This window comes from Acipenser ruthenus, chromosome 21 (assembly GCF_902713425.1).
Source record: "Acipenser ruthenus chromosome 21, fAciRut3.2 maternal haplotype, whole genome shotgun sequence".
Classification (NCBI taxonomy): domain Eukaryota; kingdom Metazoa; phylum Chordata; class Actinopteri; order Acipenseriformes; family Acipenseridae; genus Acipenser; species Acipenser ruthenus.
In genome coordinates, this window is record NC_081209.1 from 11149979 (window position 1) to 11170052 (window position 20074).

The window sequence follows — 20074 nt, forward strand, 5'->3', positions numbered from 1 at the left end:
ATTTTTTTTTTTTTTTTTTATATATAGGTATATAGTTATAGCGATTTGATTAATTTCATATTTACAATAACATGATTTATGGAAACCACCTGTACTAGTTAAACAGTGACTGTCAAAATATGGACATCAGTAGCAGTTGACACAGTGACAGTTTAGTAATTTCAAGGTCTTTACTAATACTAGACATGGTGCCGCTGTCTTTTATTCCCTTTATTTTGCTTGGTGGTACTTAAGAAAGTAGTTTAAAATGCTTTCTTTAAGCACGATAGCTCAGCTAGCTCTCCAGTTGAATGTAATGTATACATCTCTCATCCACACTTCTACAGTGAAATTACCATTCTCTCGTATTAAAATGTACCATTCCGTGCTTCTATAAAAAAAATCCCTGATCTCCCGTATTTATGGGCCTACAGTTGGGGGTGGGGGTGGGGGTGGGGGGGGGGGGGGGGGGGTGGGGGGGGGTGGGGGGTGCTGTGATGGATGACAATGAGCACTGAAAAGGGGCCATCTTTGAGAGGTCAGAACTTTCAAAGTATTCAAGATATCTTGAGAGCTGATATTTTGGGATTCTTCCAAAAACATACTTCCTTATGCGATCTGAAAAGAACCTGAGACGGTGAAGTGGGGACCATTGGTCTATTTGGTGTGGAATGACACAATAAGGAAGACTTCAAGTCTTTTAAATTTTAAAAGGAGTTGACAAAGTTAACCCTAGCCAATACTTTAAACTCAGCACAGTAACCAGGACCAGAAGACACGGTTTGAAATTAAGTGGAGATAGACAGAACAGAGTGCTAGAGACACTTCTTCACACAGGGATCCAACTTAAAAAATCACAGTGATTCAGTAAGTGGCTGTTTTGAGACCAATCGGCTACTAGGAAACAGATGAGCATAGATGACCCGAATGGCCTTGTGTCTGTTTGTTATTGCGTCGGCTCACAAACGGCTGTCAAGCATTTAGTCTCGCTCAACCCAGGTCAAAGCGTGTCAACCCACATCCTGAGGTGGGTCACAAATCCTAGATCTGGTCTGCCTCCTCTTGTCAACAGTTCTAAATGTTTAAACTGTACCCAGTGCTTGTACAGATGGTAATGATGTCTCAGTGGACTTTATTATGTTCTGATGCTGTAAGTGTGCCCCCTGCAGGTTCGGAGGAGTCCCCGGAGCCTCTCCCTATCCCCACTCTGCTGGTGGGCTATGACCGGGACTTCCTGGCTCTGTCCCCCCTGGCCCTGCCCTTCTGGGAGAAGCTGCTGCTGGAGCCGTATGGGGGCCAGAGAGACACCGCTTTCCTGGTGGTGTGTCCTGACAGCGAGGCCCTGATCAGCGGAGCCAAGAGCTTCTTCAGGGACCTGAGCTCTGTCTACGAGGTGAGTGCAGCTTTAACACATTGGATTAACTCATTAGACACTGCTCACACACACTCTTAGTGGAAGGACTTTTATTAAGGAATGTTTTTGTTGAGCATTTGTAATTGGTCTCTAAGGTTTAATTAACACTGCCTCGAAAAGTGAGAAAGAAATAATAAACCCTCTCTGAAACAGTTTTAATGAACTGCAGACTTGATTTAATTAATCAGACTGGTCAATGGTCTGTGAATGTTGTTAATAGGATTATTGTATTCACTGATACAGATATTTCTCACAAATCCATTTTATGTTTACAAACCACTCAATCGCAGATACCATTCCCCTTTCAGTTGGGCTCTTATTTCCAGTTGCACACGCTTTTGAAATGTGTCTCAGAGTCTGACTCTCCCTGCTCTCTCTGTCTGTCGTGGAGCAGGCCTGTCGGCTGGGGCAGCACCGCCCCCTTGCCAGGGTGTCCCGGGATGGTCTGGTGCGCGTGGGCTCCCTGTCTCCCCAGCGCCTGGAGGAGGAGCCGGTGGATGAGTGGTTCAGTCAGCCCTGGGGGAGCAATGGGGATGAGGACAACCTGACCAAACTGCGGCTCTACGCACACACCTGCAGACACCAGCTGGGTAGGGAACACTCTCTCACAATGCTCAATTACAAGGAACACCGTTTAAATAACCTCCCATTCATCCATATTCTGTCTAAAAGGTTTAGAAACCAAAACGTAGAACAAATAGGGCATACAAGTCATTCTCATGTCAATCATTGTATTTGCTTCAGTTTTTCGTTACAAAAAAACAAACAATTTAGGCAATACATAGTGATGCCTGTAAATAAAATTGCCACGTGTTCTGTAGTTTGAGACCCAGCAGTTCAGTTTGAACCGTGATGAATGTATTTCACCTTTTCAGCACAGCTCAATAATACTGCACTTTAAAATACATTAAAATAACACTTGAATGCGTAACGTCACCGGGATACTGAGTAAAGTATTGTTTTAAACCAACACAGGAAACTATGCATAGTACTACAGCTTTTGGAAATTAACATACCCAGGAAGACCCAAAACATTTTAAGTTCAGTTGTAAAATGATAATCAATGCTCAGGCCGCAGAGAATCCGGGGGCTTTACTCAAGGACTTCCCTGCTCCCCGCTCCTGCAGCTGGCTACAGTGCCTAAGTCAGGGCTGCTGTGGGTGTTTGTTCTGGCTAATTCATTTTGATGTTTAGAAGAAAAATAAAAGTTATAGTCGGTAAGTGATGTGTTTCCATTTTTATGACCTGCAACTAGACATTGCAAATCTGTGTGAAGAGCATAAAAAGTATGAATTGTTTTCACCCATTTAAAACAATGTGTTCCTATTTAAATGCCTGTTTTTTGTTTATTCATTTCAGCACCTCAGCTTGCAGCGCTGTCACTAGACAGCACCCTGCTCCTGCCTCCCAAACCTCAGCCCCCAACAGCGTCCCCTACAGGCCAGTCCACGCCAAGCTCCCTGCCACCCGCACCACTGCCCACAGGACATACTTCCACCCCTACCCCCCCAGCCCCAGCGTCCCAGCCCCCCCCACCCACCTCAGGCTCCACTGCAGGGCAGACGGGGACCGAGCGCCCCCAGGAGAACTCCCTGAACACAGAGGCTGAGAATGGGCAGAGCCTGGCTCCACCAGCAACAGGGCAACACGAGAGCCAGGAGAGGTGAGAAAGAACTGGGGACAGCCAGGGAGGTTGTCATCCTAGTCAAGCAGACAAACCAAACCGGCGTCTGTGTTGGGGTAGTACCTTCCAAACTAGGGTACAGAGATTTCTGGAGAGTCTCTTTTCATCCAAGAAAAATACTAACATTGTTTTTTTTATGTTAAAGTAATTGTAAAATAATCAAATCAGGGGCTATCTTCTCCAGAAGCAGTGTAGCCTTCATTGAAGAAGCCCCCATCCACCAATTTTAGACCTCCGACCTGCGCTTCCATGGTACGGCTGTGGAGAAGGTTTTGGCCTCTGTTAGAAAAAGTCCACTTTGGTGAAGGAATTTGAAGGCACATATCTCATAGTAAAAGCATAGTAAAGTGTAATAAAGCATAGGAAACTTCAAAATACATAGTCACCTTCAGTAATAAATATCTTAAGCAGTCCCAAATATATCAAACCTGTTACATTACCTCTCTAATAAGACCAACATGCTGTAAAACTACTGAGCCCTGTAACACGTTTCATTTACATAAAAAATGCTCTTAGAAAAGCAGTGAACTAGAACATCTTAGAAGAAAACTCAAATAAATAACATCTTTGACAATAAAATTATTTGACAAATGTTTAGACGATGTAACTGAAGTTGAAAGGCCAGCACTGTTCATTTTTACTGAGCACTACTGAAGGAAATGAAAGAACTGACTCTGTTTAGCCAAGAACAAAGAAGAATTAATAATGATTGAAGTCTTTTACATCTTAAAAGGAGTTGACATAGTTGTTCCAAACCAATACTTTAAGCGCAGCACAGAAACCAGGACCAGAGGACACGGTTGGAAATTAAGTGGAGATAGACTTAGGACAGAGGGTAGGAGACACTTCTTCAGACAGAGAGTGGTGAGGGTGTGGAATGGGTTACCTAGTCGTGTTGTTGAGGCTGAATCAATTGGACCCTTTAAGACCCAACCTGACAAAGTTATGAGATCAATCCACTACTAGGAACCGGACAAGCTTAGATGGGCCGAATGGCCTCCTCCCTTTGGTATATTTTCTCGTGTTCCTACTTCCTGTCCTGTCTTCTCAGCTCTGCAGAGAGGGAGCGAATCGGAATCCCCACGGAGCCGGAGTCGGCAGACAGCCACGCCCACCCGCCGTCGATCGTGGTTTACGTGGTGGACCCCTTCCAGAGCGAGGCTGCCGAGGAGGCGGAGCCTGGCAGTGTGTGGCTGCTGGGACTGCTGCGCTGCTACACTGACATCCTGCAGAGCCTGCCTGACACCTTGAAGCCAGCCCTAGTACTGCAGGTACAGCACACTGGCGCTGGAGTGAATTACACAGCTCTCTCTTTACCATCTGAGTCACACAAGCCATAACTATTAAACACGCAATAGTGCTGAAATCAGACTATAAATTCAATGACACGTTTCAGCTGAAGGCATTACGTTTATTAGGTTCCTTTTAGTATTTATACATCAAAAACCTGTTAAATACTGAAAACAGTGAGGGCCTCTTATACAGCAAACTACAGTACTTCTACAATTTACTGTCAACGATTAAAGGAAGCTATCAGTTTCTATGCCTTATTCTTGAGTTAACAGATTGCATTTGACTTCAGCAGTGTCTTCTGTTACTGACTGAAAGCATGTCAGCCAATAAGGGTTATTGACAGGAAAGACGCCAATGAAAAGGTGGGGAAAATGGCACCCTCCAGGTGAAATGACCCAGGAAGTGCAAGACAGTCTTAAGCGTGGCTTGCAAACAGAAATGTCTTTAACCTAAGCCCTTTCACACAGATGCGTTATTATGGCTGAAAGCCGGCATTGAAGCGGCATGTTGGGCTGTGTGAATTACCTTACCGGCACAGAGCCCACATATTTTATGAACCTCCTCGCGAGGCAGTTCAGAGACAGCACAGACCTCTCTTAACGGCCTGTGTGAAGAGCTGTACCTGCACTGAAGCGCTGTAGTGAGCGTGGATTAAAAGGCAACATCCCACATGACTGTATCCAGAGGTACATATAAAAATACATCACCGTGCTGACGATCCCTTACTCAAGTCAAGTGTTCACAGGAGCATCCTTTATATAAAGGAAAAAATCACCACATTTTCCCTCTGCTATTGCCTGAACAGCTGGAATCTCTTTTTTAACGATACTGTATTGTCTTCTTTGCAATAAGAGTGTGCCTGAACCTCCTGCAATGTGGCCCCTAACAGGTTCCAATATTATATAATATAATTGAAAATTAAAAGCAAACAACATGCAGCCATATCCACTTTGATGGAAGTCAGTGTCAAATTTAATCTTTTGGATTTTGTTGAAGGGGTTTCCGTTGCCATCGGAACAATCTGTTGACTGACAGGTTTGAAAGTTGGTCCCTCATGATCCCTTGTGCTGCGTGAAAGGGTTATGACGGTGTTAGACCTGCATAGATGGGGCAGTTTTGTGCTTTGTGAATGGGTCTTTTGAAGTACTTTTGAGATGTCTCTGAGAGGCTCAGTACTGGCACTTCTGGGTGAAAGTGGCTCCAGAGTAGCACCAGATATCAAGTTTTAAAATGAAATTTCAGACCTCCTATAATGAATGGTTGTGCACGGTGGAGAAAATTTAAACTGCTTCATCAGCTACAATAATTTCGATCTGACGAGACCCCTATGTTTCCACCTACACAATCCGGGTTTGGTTTACCTCACACTGTCGCACTATGCCCCCTCTGTAGCTGGTGCCCTGCCAGTACCTGCTTCAGCCTGTGAAGGATGAGCGCTCCCACTACATCCAGCACCTGCGATCGCTGGCCTTCTCTACCTACTCACAGTGCCGGCGCCTGCTTCCCACGCAGATACACATCAAGAGCCTCACTGGCTTTGGACCCGCCGCCACCATCGACACCGTGCTCAAGAACACAGAGGTGAGGGAGCGAGGGGCACAGTGACAATAACAATATCACAAGCTCTCACGGTTTTCGTGTTGTTTTTTCACAACGCTTTGGTAGGCAATTGCAGACTTTTTTAAAGCAAATGACGTGCATTGTAATGCACTTGGACATATGATAAAGTGTGTTTAGCCTAGAAGAGGTACTGACAAGCTCTGACCCTGCTGCTTATCACCTAAGATGTCCCCTCTCACCCTCTCTCCCTCTCCCAGCGGCCCAGTCCTCTGCAGCTGTACTCTCCCCCCTTCGTGCTGGGACCCATGAGGAACCGGCAGCTGGAGATGGGGGAGGCAGCGGGGGAGGCTGCCCAGCGCTACAGTGTTCTCTTGGTGGGGTACTGCCTGTCCCATGACCAGCGCTGGCTGCTTGTTTCCTGCACAGACCTGCACGGGGATCTACTGGAGACCTGCGTCATCAACATCGACGTGCCAAACCGGTACAGCCACCTCAGTCTGTCTCTGTCTGTCCATCTCTCTCTGCACACTCTGCTGTTTCCTGAGTGTGATACTCAGTAAGCTTGTAAATCTTGTTAATGACCCATAGCTGTGAGACAAAACATAGCCCAGGGAATCCATTAGACTGCAAACAGAATTGTAACAAATGTAATGAATGAATGTATCGAGTTACACGTAGGATTCAAATGCCAAATTGGTGGGACTGAACAGCACAGTGGCAAGAGAAAGACATTGACATTGTACAAGACTTATAGCTGTCAGCAACCAGACAGTGTGGGGGAACAATGAGAAAGTCAAACAGAGCACATGATTTATATAGTCAGAAGTGAAGAGTACAAATCAAAGGAGGTTAAGACTAGGTTGGATAATGCACTGGTGAGACTACACATAGAGTGCTACCTGTACATTCTCAGTGTTGGTCCCTGCTTTACAAAAAGTTCAGTGCAGCTCTGGAGAGAATCCAACGAAGAGCAGCCTGATTGATCCTGGGGCTTAAAGGAATGATTTGTGAAGCTGAATCTTTTTAGCCTAGCACAAAGAAGGGTTAGGAGAGACTTAACTTTTTTAAGTCATTATTTTAAACCAGGACTAGAGGACATTAGTTAGGAACTGAGTGGAAATATAGGACAGCGGGTAGGAGACACTTTAGAGTGCATTGAATGTACAAGTATGTGTTTCTGACATACTTGTACTATATAAATACCCTGCCTGAGTGGAAAAGCAAGCCTCACTGTCTCTCATTAACCCCAGGGCTCGCAGGACGAAGGTTTCTGCCAGGAAGATGGGCCTGCAGAAGGTCTGGGAGTGGTGTGTGGGCATCATCCAGATGACATCACAGCCATGGAGGATAGTGATTGGCCGGTTGGGACGTCTGGGTCATGGAGAACTTAAAGGTATGTACACAGAGAGACCGGGCTGAAGCCGGGTGAGGGCTATGGTATAACACTACCTCTGAAATAATATAATATAATAATATAATATAAAGATGGTTCCCAATCTTATTCCACAGACTGCCAATATTGGACCAATATAATAATTATGAATAATTATTACAAACTATTACTACTATAACTATTACAAATTATTTAAAACTGCAACACACTTTCCAAATAGCAACATGCGGTTCAGTTTAGAAGTGATTAATTCTTGCAAGAGAAACATTTAATTCATTTCATAGTTCAGATCATGTGTATAAAGAATACTGCGTCTCAGAGTTTGCTTGTAGAGATGCTGTTACCACACTGTAGTGGAGCAAATCACTAGTTTGGAGTGTGGGAATGGAAAGAGTATTAGAGTGTTAGTTACACTTTGATTCATCTGTCAAATTTTTAAGGCAAGTATTAGTAATGGACAGTAAACATATCATATACTGCAACTAGCAGGCTAGAAGTAGTTACACTTGCTAGAGGAAACTGTTTTTACACTGTTGAATCTACCTATAAGATATAACACTATGGACATGAACTCTGAGTCATTGTTGGTGCCACTGTGTTGTGCTGTCGTGAAGAGCCCTGTTTCTAAGGGTGCAGCTGCTGCCCCATGTTCCAGCCCCTGTCTCTCTCTCCCCCTCCCAGACTGGAGTATCCTCCTGGGAGAGTGCTCTCTTCAGTCCATCAGTCGGCAGCTCAAAGAGACATGTCGGATGTGTGGGATCTCAGCCTGCGACTCCCCCTCTATCCTCAGTGCCTGCCTGGTCGCCATGGAGCCCCAGGGATCCTTTGTCGTGATGCCAGGTACAGCACTTATCAGAGCATCCTCCTCAGTGCTGGATCATTCCAGTAAACCCTGTCTAACATGTGTTACCATCACTTCGTAGGTCTCACATTTTCTTATATGAACACATTGTTATATTAGATTTTAAATGGTATTGTAGCTGCTATTCCTCCATACTTGTATTATTTCAAGCTATTATTGGAATAATAATTGCATTTGTTACACTATATAAGCCCCTCTCGATGTATTTTGTGCTTGCAGTTTTTTACATCGGGATGGTGCCAAAATATTCCTAATATGTAGTTGTGTTTGTCGTATCGTTTTCATCATTTTGTTGTTCGTGTTGAATCCATGAGGGGGCGTCTGGTTGTGTTCTGTTGATTAGTAGTTGAGTCTTCAAGGTGTATCGCTGTACTGTCCTTTGATCACCAGGCGTGACGTACCGTTTGTTGTAATTCAAACTACTAATTTCATTTGTGTTACTGCGAGATCAGAGTCTCTCTCTCAGTGTGAAGGCTCTTCCTATCACGCCCTCTTATAAACAGGACACTACTAGTTAAAGGCATCTAGGAGTCTGTAAACATATTCTTGCTAATGAGGCTGTAAGGCAGTATTTTTTTTCATAGCATTTGTAAACAACAAAATTGTCAAGCGTATCATGAACGCATCCGTCACACGTGAGTTGCTTCTGGGAGTTTTGAGTCCTTGTAGGAAAAACAATTCTGAACATATAATTATTTTTAAATACAGGGTGATTCATAATTCGCACATCGTTTTTGTTTCCTCTTCTGTTCCACTCAAACTTTGACACTGAACAACCTTCCAGTGGTCAAACAGTATTCCCGAGTGTCTCTGCCACAGATAAGCTTCCCCCATACATCCTCCTCCACGCTCCCTCCAGCCCCTGCACTATGAAACATTATGCATGTTTACCATTTATTTTCTAGACGTATTGGCTTGCATTGAATACCAGTCACTACATTTCTAATGACTGATGTGATTTCCATGGCAACCTAATTCCTTCATGCGACTTTAGGAAGTTGACCGGAGGTACAGCACTGATGTATCTGCTGGGAGCGTTCGATATAAGTGGACATTTTCAAAATCTAAAAATATGAACGTTCCATTCTGAGTTCCAAAAGTCTTTGTAAATGTAGTCTTACAATGGAGTTAATGTAACTAATGGGTGTAGAGGATCATTTCACAGGTTATTAATACTACTGCTCTAAAATGTATAAACCTGATTATTTGTGCATCTCATCTCAGTTATTTTTCCACCACTGTTCATATTATTGCACCCCAGTCTGCTATCTGCAACACTATATTAGTGATTGCTTTATCTTGTGGTCATTGTAATCCACATCATAAGTAATCAGGCTATATTCCGCTATTGGCTTCTCCGGGGATCTCTGAGCGATCTTTGCCTCCTCTGTCTCTCCGCAGACGCAGTGACCATGGGCTCTGTGTTTGGCCGCAGCACTGCCCTCAACCTGCAGACCTCTCAGCTCAACACCCCGCAGGACGCCTCTTGCACGCACATCCTGGTCTTCCCCACCTCCGCCACAACCCAGGTGGCACCCGGGACCTACCCCATAGAAGACAACCAAGGTGAGAGGGAGGTGGGGCTGGCACTGCCACTGTGTGACTCTGTGAGGGAAATCGTCTGCCATTCTGTGTGTCGACCGCAGCAAGAAACATCTGTCTGTCTGTGTGTGTGTGTCTGTGTAAACCTGACTGTGTGTAAGTGAGCGTCTGCCTTTCTGAGTGTCTTTTGAAGACATCTTGAACACACTGAAAAAGACATTTGTCATTAAACTTATTAGTTTGTAGGGATGTATTAGATTGAGATGAGGAAATCTAACCCAAGTTATCACTCTACAGATAGCATTGCTATTTGAGTTTGTTTTAAGGAAGGTAAAATGTGAACTGGCTTGGTAAGATCTTGTTTGAGCCCGGGGCCGAGCTGCACAAGCCACACTCTGGTGCCAAATTCAATTGTGGTTAATATTGTAACACCCAGCCAGCCGTGCTGCCTGAAAGCAGTGACTCGGAGAGACTGGGAGCGTTAGACCTGCTACTATCACACTTCCCTGCCCAGGCTGAGCTATTAAAATGCCAGTTTACAGCAGTTCCTAACCCGTTATTAAAGATTAACTCAGGTGCTACTGCATTCATGTGCTATATGTGATTTATGTGACTGTGTAAATATTTTCTATATATATATATTTTAAAGAGACAAGGAACAAACTAGCAAACTAGAGATTTTAAAGTTAGTTAGTGTGTTTTAAAGTTAGATTGGCATATAGGTACACATATTATGGAATACTGAAATTAGACACCCTGTTAAATCCAGGACGTTTTCCTTAAACTCAAATCAAGATAATTTTGGCCCTCAAAAGCTCTCGTGTTTCTTTATAAAGGTTCACCGCATTCATGGTTGTGTGTTTCCCATGGTTATACTATGTATTTCCATAGTTTGTCAGGTTTTTAAATAGGCTTTACCTTACCTCTCTGGGCTTTACAATACTTTGCCTTAACGTGTTTTCACTGTGCTTTATACCACTTTGCTATGCTTTTACTATATGACATTTTAAAAAGAGCTAATAAAAGATTCAGTTACTTTTTCATATTTATTTACTACAAATCTTCCAACAATGTTGGTTTTCTGTTCTCATAATACACCATTTGTTTCAATCAGAGCACCATGATCATGATACCCTGCAAAATTCTCTTTCTCCTGGCCAACGCTCCAGCGTAAAAGTTCAGAAATATATGAGTCATGATGTGTGATTTATCATATGTCAAAGCAGTCAGGATTATCTTAAAAAAACATATCCGCTGCGGATAGCAGAAATAACAAAGCTAAAGTCACACTCTTCTTGTAAACACTGCCTGGTGTTCTGAGACATTTTAACAAACATTGTAAACGTGTCTAATGGAATTAACCAGACAGGCACTGGATGTTTTTGCTCTGTGTAAATGAATTAAATATTTCTTTTTCCAGTAGTTTCTCCTAAACTTTCTCTGAGTCTAAAACACTTACATCTGGAGCACATATTGAGCTCCATTCTTTAAAAAACACAACTAAAAGTCAAAAATGAATACCTAACAATTGGCCTGTTATTTATTTCTTGTTATCAAACTGTGAATAAGCGCCGTCTTTCACATGAGCATTAATTACTTTGTCCAGCAGGTGGCACAATTGCTTTATCAAATTCTGCAATGCTGTTGCGCATACAAGATGCCTTCATCTACTGGGTGTACAGCTCTCCCTTGTTGTTTCATGATTCAGTAATTCACAAATTCTAGTAAGGGCCTTTCACTAATCCACTGTATTAGATATTTCACTATGTATTAATGTGTAAGTCAAGTAGCGGAATAAAGAGAGAACACTGTACTTGGTTTTACCCTTATAAAAGTTTACCATGCTAAAATTGCACTGTAGTTTCTCAGTTTTCCCATGGCTATACTGTTCATTTATCATAGTTTACCATGCTTTGCCATGGTAATATGCTTTACCTTTCAGGGCATGACATTGCTTACCTCTGCTTTATTACAGCTTTACAATGTTAAGCTTGCATAAGACTTTGAAGTAATAGTTTGTCTGCAGTGCAGTGCAGATTGATTCAATGTTGGAATTTTGGGATACCTACAGAAATCTAAAGGTGGGCTGCTAATATATTGCCAATGTGCTGCTGTCGTATTCCCAGATGACATGTTTGACATCCCGTTCCCGGACGAGCTGGAGAACGACATTGGGAATGACATGATGCTGATCACCTCCTCCCCCGTCCCCTCCCCGGGGTCCCCCTCAGGGATTGGAGGGGGCTCCCACTTCCAGCACAGCCGGGTGAGCACAGCTTCAGCACCCCTTCAGATTCATTACTGCCCCCTCCGGCTGTGGAGATACAGTGGAGGCATGCGTACATACATAACTGGATATTAGCTTATTTGCCATAAGTTATTGGGAGTATCAGATTGTGGAGATATGTAGAGGTGTCTCTCTGGACATCTGTACTGCGTATTGATTTTTGCATACATCTTGAGTTATTCCACAGACTGTAAATCAGTCATTGTAAAATACTATGTTACCATATTATATTAAATATACATTTAGTGTACTATGATACCAAAATACCTCATGACATCTAGGTCTTAAATACCTTGTATTCACATCCATTGCTAATTCTTATTCTATTATATTCTGTACATATTGTTGATTTACATTATGGTTAACTTTTTCGTCATGCTTACGGCTCCAATACCTGATTGAATGGTTTGCAAACATGAAGTAAAATAGATACCTGAAATCTGTATCAATGATCTGGACAGTTTCTCTACCCAAGAAACGTATTAGTTAATACGATAGCCATGTTAGGTCACAGGTCAAAGTTGCCAACAAATTTAGTGTTTTATATGAATCTAGAAATACTAAAAAAAACTTAATAAATTAAAAGACAAAAACCTTGACTAGAAATCTTTTTCACCGTCTTGAAATGAAACATTTGCCCATGAATTGATTTTGTTTCTTTTAGTATTTCTAGATTAATATAAAGGTATTCTATCCCCTTATATTGAGCCCCACGGGTAGGCTTGTTTTTTGTTCACAAACCTCCCAATACATAGTTAATGTGATTATCACCAACCTGTCAGGAAAGCCCATTGATTGCAACAATGCGCTAATGAACATTCTAGTGTCATCTGACAGATATTGTGGGGGGTAATAATTATATCCACCCATTGCAATACTTGTACAATCTGTGTACGACAAATTAAAGTTGAAAAAATGGTATCATTAATTTGGATATATCAATATATATCCAAATGGATGGGAGGCTATTGGTAATGCTATTGCTGCTAATAACAAGGAAGATTTTGTTAAACTCTGGTTGTTATGCCTTTGAACAGTCCCTTTTGAAACTCCTGCTGCTGTTTGTTTTTTAAGACTTTTGGTTTGTAAAGGTTTGTATGCTGTGTACACATTGTAAAATCTGACAATTACAACATCAAAGGCTTAAGGCATGTTGTTAGTGGCAGTAACATTCCCAGTGCCTGCAGGCTGGCTGTTCTGCTACAGCAAGCAGGACTGTGCAACACAGAGAACATACAGTTGTATATTAACCAGGCCCTGGTAATTGAGGTTGTAATTCTCAGCTTAGAAAAGCCACCGTCGATGATCATTAGAGCTCAGGTCCTCAGAGGTTGGTCTCTTTTCTGCATAAGCAGCAATTGATTAGTGGTTCAGTGGCCTCTGTGTGCAATCCCTCAGCTAACCGCTAGGCCACCCCAGGGCTGTTAAAGTAATTGTAGCTAACAGTATTATTCCATTTACCTGTCAAGCACTTCCATTTACCATATAGGTCTCAATTGTTTTGAAAGAAAGACATGTTCTAGCAAACACACTGGTACTACACTAGGTTAAAGAACCTACAGTAGGTCTCAGTTTGCTTGCCTTGCCTTCCAGGAAGTCTAGAACTGCTTTACTTTGTTGGTTATTTCACCCCAGCAGACTCTTCAGGGTCAATGCATCTAACTGGCTGCAAAACAGTTTTGTGCATTATGTAAAGCAGCCAGTTGGTTACTCGCAGGAAAGAAGGCCTTAAAGGGATTGGCACAATTTGCTTGCATTGAGTAAGGAGATTATACAGGACATCCGGAGGCCACACTGCTTCCGAGATCGCCTGTCCTGCGTGCATCCCACCGCCCAGCTCTCTCCCTCAGTCTAACCCTGTGCTGTGTCTGTCCTCAGAGTCAAGGAGAGAGGCTGCTGTCCCGGGAGGCCCCGGAGGAGCTCAAGCAGCAGCCGCTGGCTCTCGGCTACTATGTCTCCACTGCCAAGGCTGACAACCTGCCCCAGTGGTTCTGGGCATCCTGCCCGCAGGCACAGTACCAGTGCCCGCTCTTTCTCAAGGTAAGGCTGCCAGCACTCTTACAGAGGGCATCAACAAGCTACCTTCACTGCTGCTGGGGACTGATGGCCTTAGCCTGCACTCCCGTTCAAAATGTGCGCCTTTCTAACAACAATAACAACAACTCAAATCCACTGAGCTACTCGAACCCACTGCCTTCCACACTGCAGCTTAGCACTCTCACCACTGAGCTACTCAAACCCACTGCCTTCTACACTGCAGCTTAGCACTCTAACCACTGAGCTACTCAAACCCACTGCCTTCCACACTGCAGCCCAACGCTTTCTTTCTCTAACAAGTGAATTACTCAGACCCACCCTCGTTCACTCACAATTTCTCTCTGTTCCTACAGGCTTCCCTTCACCACCACATCTCGGTAGCTCACACAGACGAGCTCATCTTGAACAAGAACTCCCAAAGGACCCCCCACCCACTTGACTCTAAGACCACCTCTGATGTGTTGAGGTAAGAAGCTGAAATGCCCTGAAATCCATTTAAATAATACAGTATTGTATAGCAGTGATTAAAACAGTACATGGAATATTACACAGATCCAATTCCAAGTCTCTATGGTCACTGTACCAAAGCATGTTTCTCTCTTAGTTTATATCAAGGTTTTTATTTTACTACATTGTAGAATACTTAAACATTTTTTTTTTTAAACGGTGTAAATTGAACAGGGGACATTCCAGGATGCGTAGCATTTATTTAATTTGTTTTTGTAGATCTGCTGTATATCATAAACCACTTCAGACTGTCTGAGTATTGGAAACTCAAGCAGGAGCTAACAGAACCCTTCACTTTGACCTGTCACCTAATATGGCTGCCATTTTGTGATCATGAGCCTGGTGATAAAGATTATACTGATATTTTACATGTTACAAAACTGTATTCTATCATTTTAAACAAGAAAAATGAGATGCCTATTTGCAGGGGTGTATAAACACTCCATGCTAAATGTGTCGTTTACCTGTGATGGCGACCATATTGAGGTTTTTTAGGTTTATCCATAATAGAGACAACACAAATATTTTCATCTAAATAAAAAATCTAAATTTTGTGGACACATTTTAATGAAGTGCAGCCATGCTTCAGAAACCCTTAATGAAACTGTAGCTGGGAACCACAGGTAAAAGACTGTGCAGTTTGTGTTTAGTCTTATAACGAGATTACAAGTGCTAGTGGAATGGCGTTATAGGGCAAAGTAATCTGTTCTGCGGTATAAAGGGCTGCCTTATAACGAAGGAGCAGTGTACATACTTCACAACCAATGCTCATTTTTTCACTTATCCATTTTACTTCATGTTTATAAATCTTTGTATCAAAGATGTCATTATCTTACGCTCCGCCCCGTGCTTTGTTTGCGACCTAGTTTTCCGATGGTAGAGAATGGATGTGCTCTACTAAAGACACTTCACACCAGTAATGTCTGTCTCCTTTCTCTTCACCCAGGTTTGTCCTGGAGCAGTACAACTCTCTGTCCTGGCTCACCTGCAGCCCTGCCACCCAAGACCGCCGCTCCTGCCTGCCCGTCCACTTTGTGGTCCTCACACAGATGTACAATGCCATCCTGAACATGCTTTAGCAGAGGGAGAGGGCACGCTGCCCAATCCTCCATATGTATATTTAAAAAAAAAATGAAGACGATGCCATTTCTGAGCTGGTAAAGAGGCTCGGTGCACTGACAGGGAAAGCCACACTGGCTGACCATCTGCACTTAAGTACTTTGAGAGTAAACCCAGCAAGGGCTGCAACCTGCCAAGACAGGGTCCCATTTGAGGAGGACCATGCCATTCCTACTGGACTAAAGAATGGATTCAATCCAATACAGCACCCATGGTACTGCCCAGTTCTGTTGCACTATCCAATCACATTTCCAGACATAGAAAGACACAACTCTAAAACCAAACTCGCTTTTGACCTGCGCCTCCTAATTGATGATGAAAGGTATGAGAGGCAGGTGAATTAGTCTGCTATACCCCCTAGACCCTTATGGACATCAGTCAGTCTTTTTTGAGAGAGGCCCAGACTGAATGGCAGGCAGGGGATGTTCAGGTACAAGGTGTGTCAGAGTGCCTGCCTCACTGTAACCAGCGCCACTGCCTCTCAACTTTCATGAGCACTACACTCAGAAGCACCAACGTGAAGGCAATCTATAAAAAACATGTAATAAACACTTACTCATCCTTACCCTAGAATACAGTGTTTTATTTGAGAAGTTGAGTGTGTGATTGTTTGCCTAAAGCAAACATACACAAAACTGTCAAACATGTTGGCTAATGCCTTCCTCAGTGTTGTCTTAGAATGAATTTGTTTGATTTTGGCATGGATTATTTCAGCAGATGGAAGAAAATTTAGCCAACAAATTCTGGGCAGGACTGCAGCTAAGTAATCGATCAGCAATCCTCCTGCTCCTGAGACGGGCTTAAACATAGACTTCTGTGTAACGTCATGCTTACGGTTGGATTCATAAAACTTAGCGTGAGTTTTAAGCGGCTAAAGTCAAACAGACAAACATTTTACCTTTTCTTTCCACTCAAGACATCTTGGTTTTGAAAGCTATTTTATATACAGTCTTTACTGATCACAATACCAGTGAGAACCCTTTATCAAAAAATGGTTTCTTACTAGTACTTTGGTACTGTAACAGTAATTAATTGTAGAAGGCCAAGCATGTTTATTCAGACTACGGTTTAATTGTGCCAAAAAGAAAACAGTCTCTGACCAATATTAAAGAAGATAAATAAAAATAAATCATTAAATACAGTTTACAAATGTCTTGGAGAAATCAGTTTCACCTGTGTTAAAAGTGCTTATTGCACTAATTAAACAAATAGTTGTCAATTAAACAAATAATCTGTCAAGCTATTTACAGTATAAGGCAGGTTTCAGTTCAGTCTTGTATCAGTTAATAGCCGAGAATAATATAGTACAAAGCAACAAGAAGACTAGTGCACTCCAATTAACACTCGTTTTGGATTTCCTTACCTAAGGTAGCAGTAGGTCGTCCAGGATTAGTGCTAATCAGGGTCTCTGAAACCAGCCATTGAGGTTTAGAGGAGATGGGCAAATTTTAGCCGCTGCTTTTATGAATATAGCACTAAGTGTTAGGTAGTTGTTGAAAGTCACGCTGAGCTGTATGAATCCAGGTGTTTGCATGACTGTCTTTGGAAACATGCTTGGACAGGTTACTGTGTATACTGCTCTATTCCTCTGCTGTGTCTTGTGTTGTGTGCTTTGACTTCCAGACAAGCTCAAATCCCAGTAAAGGAAAGTGGCCACCCTCTATGAAATCCCAGCCATGCTAGTTCTGGACTGCTGGCTCACATGACTGGAAAGCTGTCCGATAGTTGGCAATGTTGGTTCAGTAATCAATTTAAAAAGTCAAGTGCTTGATATCTGCATTCTTTGGAATGCCTCAAATGGGACATTTGTTTTTGTCAGTGTTGTAATTAATAATGCCAGCCCAAGAACGGTGTTCATTAAACTCTCATGGTGATGTTCTTCCAGTTTTGAAACAGTTGCAGCTCAGATATCTTGCACTGCTTACCTTAGGAAGTATTTTTGATTTAAAGTGTCGCGACTGTCTTGTGATACTTGATTTTTGTGTTCAGCAAGGACCTAAAGAAACATAAAAATCATGGGGAGATGAACTACATCTAATTTGTAAAGTGATACATTTGAGGCACTGTGTTTTTTAAGGTGACTCTTATTATATCTAACTGTAGATATAAACTGAAATTTAAGAAGAAAAAATTGTTGTGAATAGTGTAAAATTGACATTTAAAAGAATTCTGAGCTATTTTTTATTATTCAAAACATAAAAAACGAGAAAAAAACACAAGGCCTTTATTAAATACAATTTAAAAAATAAAGTTAATAAATATTTGTAAAGTAGTCACATTTGTATTTTTTAAGTTTTCACTTTTTGTCTTCTTCCTTCCCCGAATCAAACTTTTGGGTGAATAGCTTATATATTTTAATTTCTTCTTGTTGTTGTTATTATTATTATTATTATTATTATTATTATTATTATTATTATTATTATTATGAAATAATAACAAGGTTATTATTTTTTATTGAAAATACATCTCCATGCTTCTTGTTATTTAAGATTTAAGTTAAAGAAACAAAATCTGTATATTTATATGTTTTTTGCTGCAAAAAACAAAAAAATCTTGATGTTGTTGGCAATAGATTTAAGAAAATATATATTTCAGCATTAAAAATGGTATTGTATATTTAATAAATATGCATTATTTTAGTGGCGTAAATCAAATGAAGCATTCAAGCCCTGTTATTATTTTCATTTTTACAAACATTTATTTCCAAATATACTAGCATGCATGTATGTATATTTCAGAATATTTTTCAATTTTAATAGCTGTACATTTCATGCCAGTTACATTTTTCTTTTGTGATTCCTCTTTTTTGCTGTGGGCTTTTTTTATTTTTTATTTTATAAAAATATAACATTAAAAATAAGAAACAAAAAATATGAATTTCATGAGGTTCTTGTATTGCCGAAACAAGTACACTAAAAAGCAAGTTTGATACACCTGTCATCATTTTAAATATCGTTCAGATCTATCTTGGGAAAGAGATATCTGTATCTTTTACACTCTTTTTTAAAAAGAAGTAAATTATTAAATTATCGAAAAAATGAAATGCCTGGTTTCTTATTTATTTGCAATTGTGTCAAAGATAGATCACACCCTGTATGCTCCTGACTAGACTGTTTTTATCTCCCCTAGACCCATTTATATATATATATATATATATATATATATATAGTCAAAAGTGTATAGAGTACAAATCAAAGGAAGTTATGAAGCACTATGGAGGTCAATGCTGTTTTCAGTCCTTGTCACCGCATTACCAAAAGGACATTGTGACCCTAGAGAGAGTCCAATGAAGAGCAACCAGACTAATCCCAGTTGAAAGGAACAAAGAATTGAAGTCTTTAAAATCTTAAAAGGAGCTGACGATGTTTACCCTAACCAATACTTTAAGCACAGCTCAGAAACCACAAGGAGGTTAAGTGAAAAGTGTGGTTACGGAAGGGGTTACCTAGCCATGTTGATGCTGAATCATTGGGATCCTTTAAGACCTGTTATGAGATCAACCAGCTACTAGGAACCCAATGAGCACTGATGGTAAATGTGTTCTTACTGCACATGTTTATTTTGTCAACCCACTTGGAATGGGATTGAAGACGTCCTGATGGACTGGTATGTAGGATGATCAATCTCAATGAGATTGAAGACGTCCCGATGGACTGGTGTGTATGATGACCAATCTAATTTACATTCTGTAATGCATTGTTGTTGACATTGACCTCTGCTACAGTGTACACTTCAGCGATAAGATTAGGACTGGTAGGGTAGAGGAAACTGACTCCTGAGATGAATCCCTGAAATTCATCATCCAAATCATGCAATATAATATTCAGTCTATTTTTATTACTGAAGGACAAATTTAGTTGACATAAACATAATCGGATTATTTTATGCCACAAACATTTAAAGTTGTTATCACAGTGCACAATTGCTGACTCAAATAAAACGTTGCCTTTCAGATTGAAAACATATACAAGATTTACTGATTTTTATTAAGTACATTTCACAACTCCCCCCCCCCCAAAAAAAAACCCCAAACACTTTCATTTAAATAGCATTTTAATACAAGCAGAAAACGAGCTAAAAAAAATAAATAAAAAATACAATTAGCAACCAAAAAAGAAAAAAAGAAATCATCACGTATCAGTAACAAATCCAAATTGTGACAAAAAAATGTTAGCATAAACTTAACTGGTTAATTTAAAATAGTTGTGTAAAGGATTCCAACTAACTACTCCTGAAAATTCAAATTAATGGCAACTAAATTTAGATGAGACCTCAGGAATTACCAATGTAGGAAACATCAGATTTTGATGAAGAAACAGTATATAGTTTCTGGAGATCGTGCAACTTTGCTCATCATTGTTCTATAACAAAGTATATACCCGTGTTTAAGATGTCTA

General features: G+C 41.2%; 1 protein-coding gene across 2 annotated transcripts in view; it reads left to right on the forward strand.

Moving 5' to 3' along the window:
- Positions 1 to 18714, forward strand: part of LOC117428210 (mediator of RNA polymerase II transcription subunit 13-like) — a 127127-nt gene extending 108413 nt beyond the window's left edge. For both annotated transcript variants that reach the window (XM_034047017.3, XM_034047018.3), the window contains exons 19-31: positions 1149 to 1372; positions 1788 to 1983; positions 2753 to 3056; positions 4129 to 4348; positions 5763 to 5951; positions 6188 to 6411; positions 7181 to 7323; positions 8005 to 8163; positions 9587 to 9751; positions 11854 to 11993; positions 13893 to 14054; positions 14405 to 14517; positions 15505 to 18714. In XM_034047017.3, coding sequence (XP_033902908.3) covers positions 1149 to 1372; positions 1788 to 1983; positions 2753 to 3056; positions 4129 to 4348; positions 5763 to 5951; positions 6188 to 6411; positions 7181 to 7323; positions 8005 to 8163; positions 9587 to 9751; positions 11854 to 11993; positions 13893 to 14054; positions 14405 to 14517; positions 15505 to 15637 — 2372 coding nt within the window. In that variant the 3' untranslated portion in view covers positions 15638 to 18714. The remainder of the gene's footprint in view (positions 1 to 1148; positions 1373 to 1787; positions 1984 to 2752; positions 3057 to 4128; positions 4349 to 5762; positions 5952 to 6187; positions 6412 to 7180; positions 7324 to 8004; positions 8164 to 9586; positions 9752 to 11853; positions 11994 to 13892; positions 14055 to 14404; positions 14518 to 15504) is intronic.
- The last annotated feature ends 1360 nt before the right edge of the window (positions 18715 to 20074 follow it).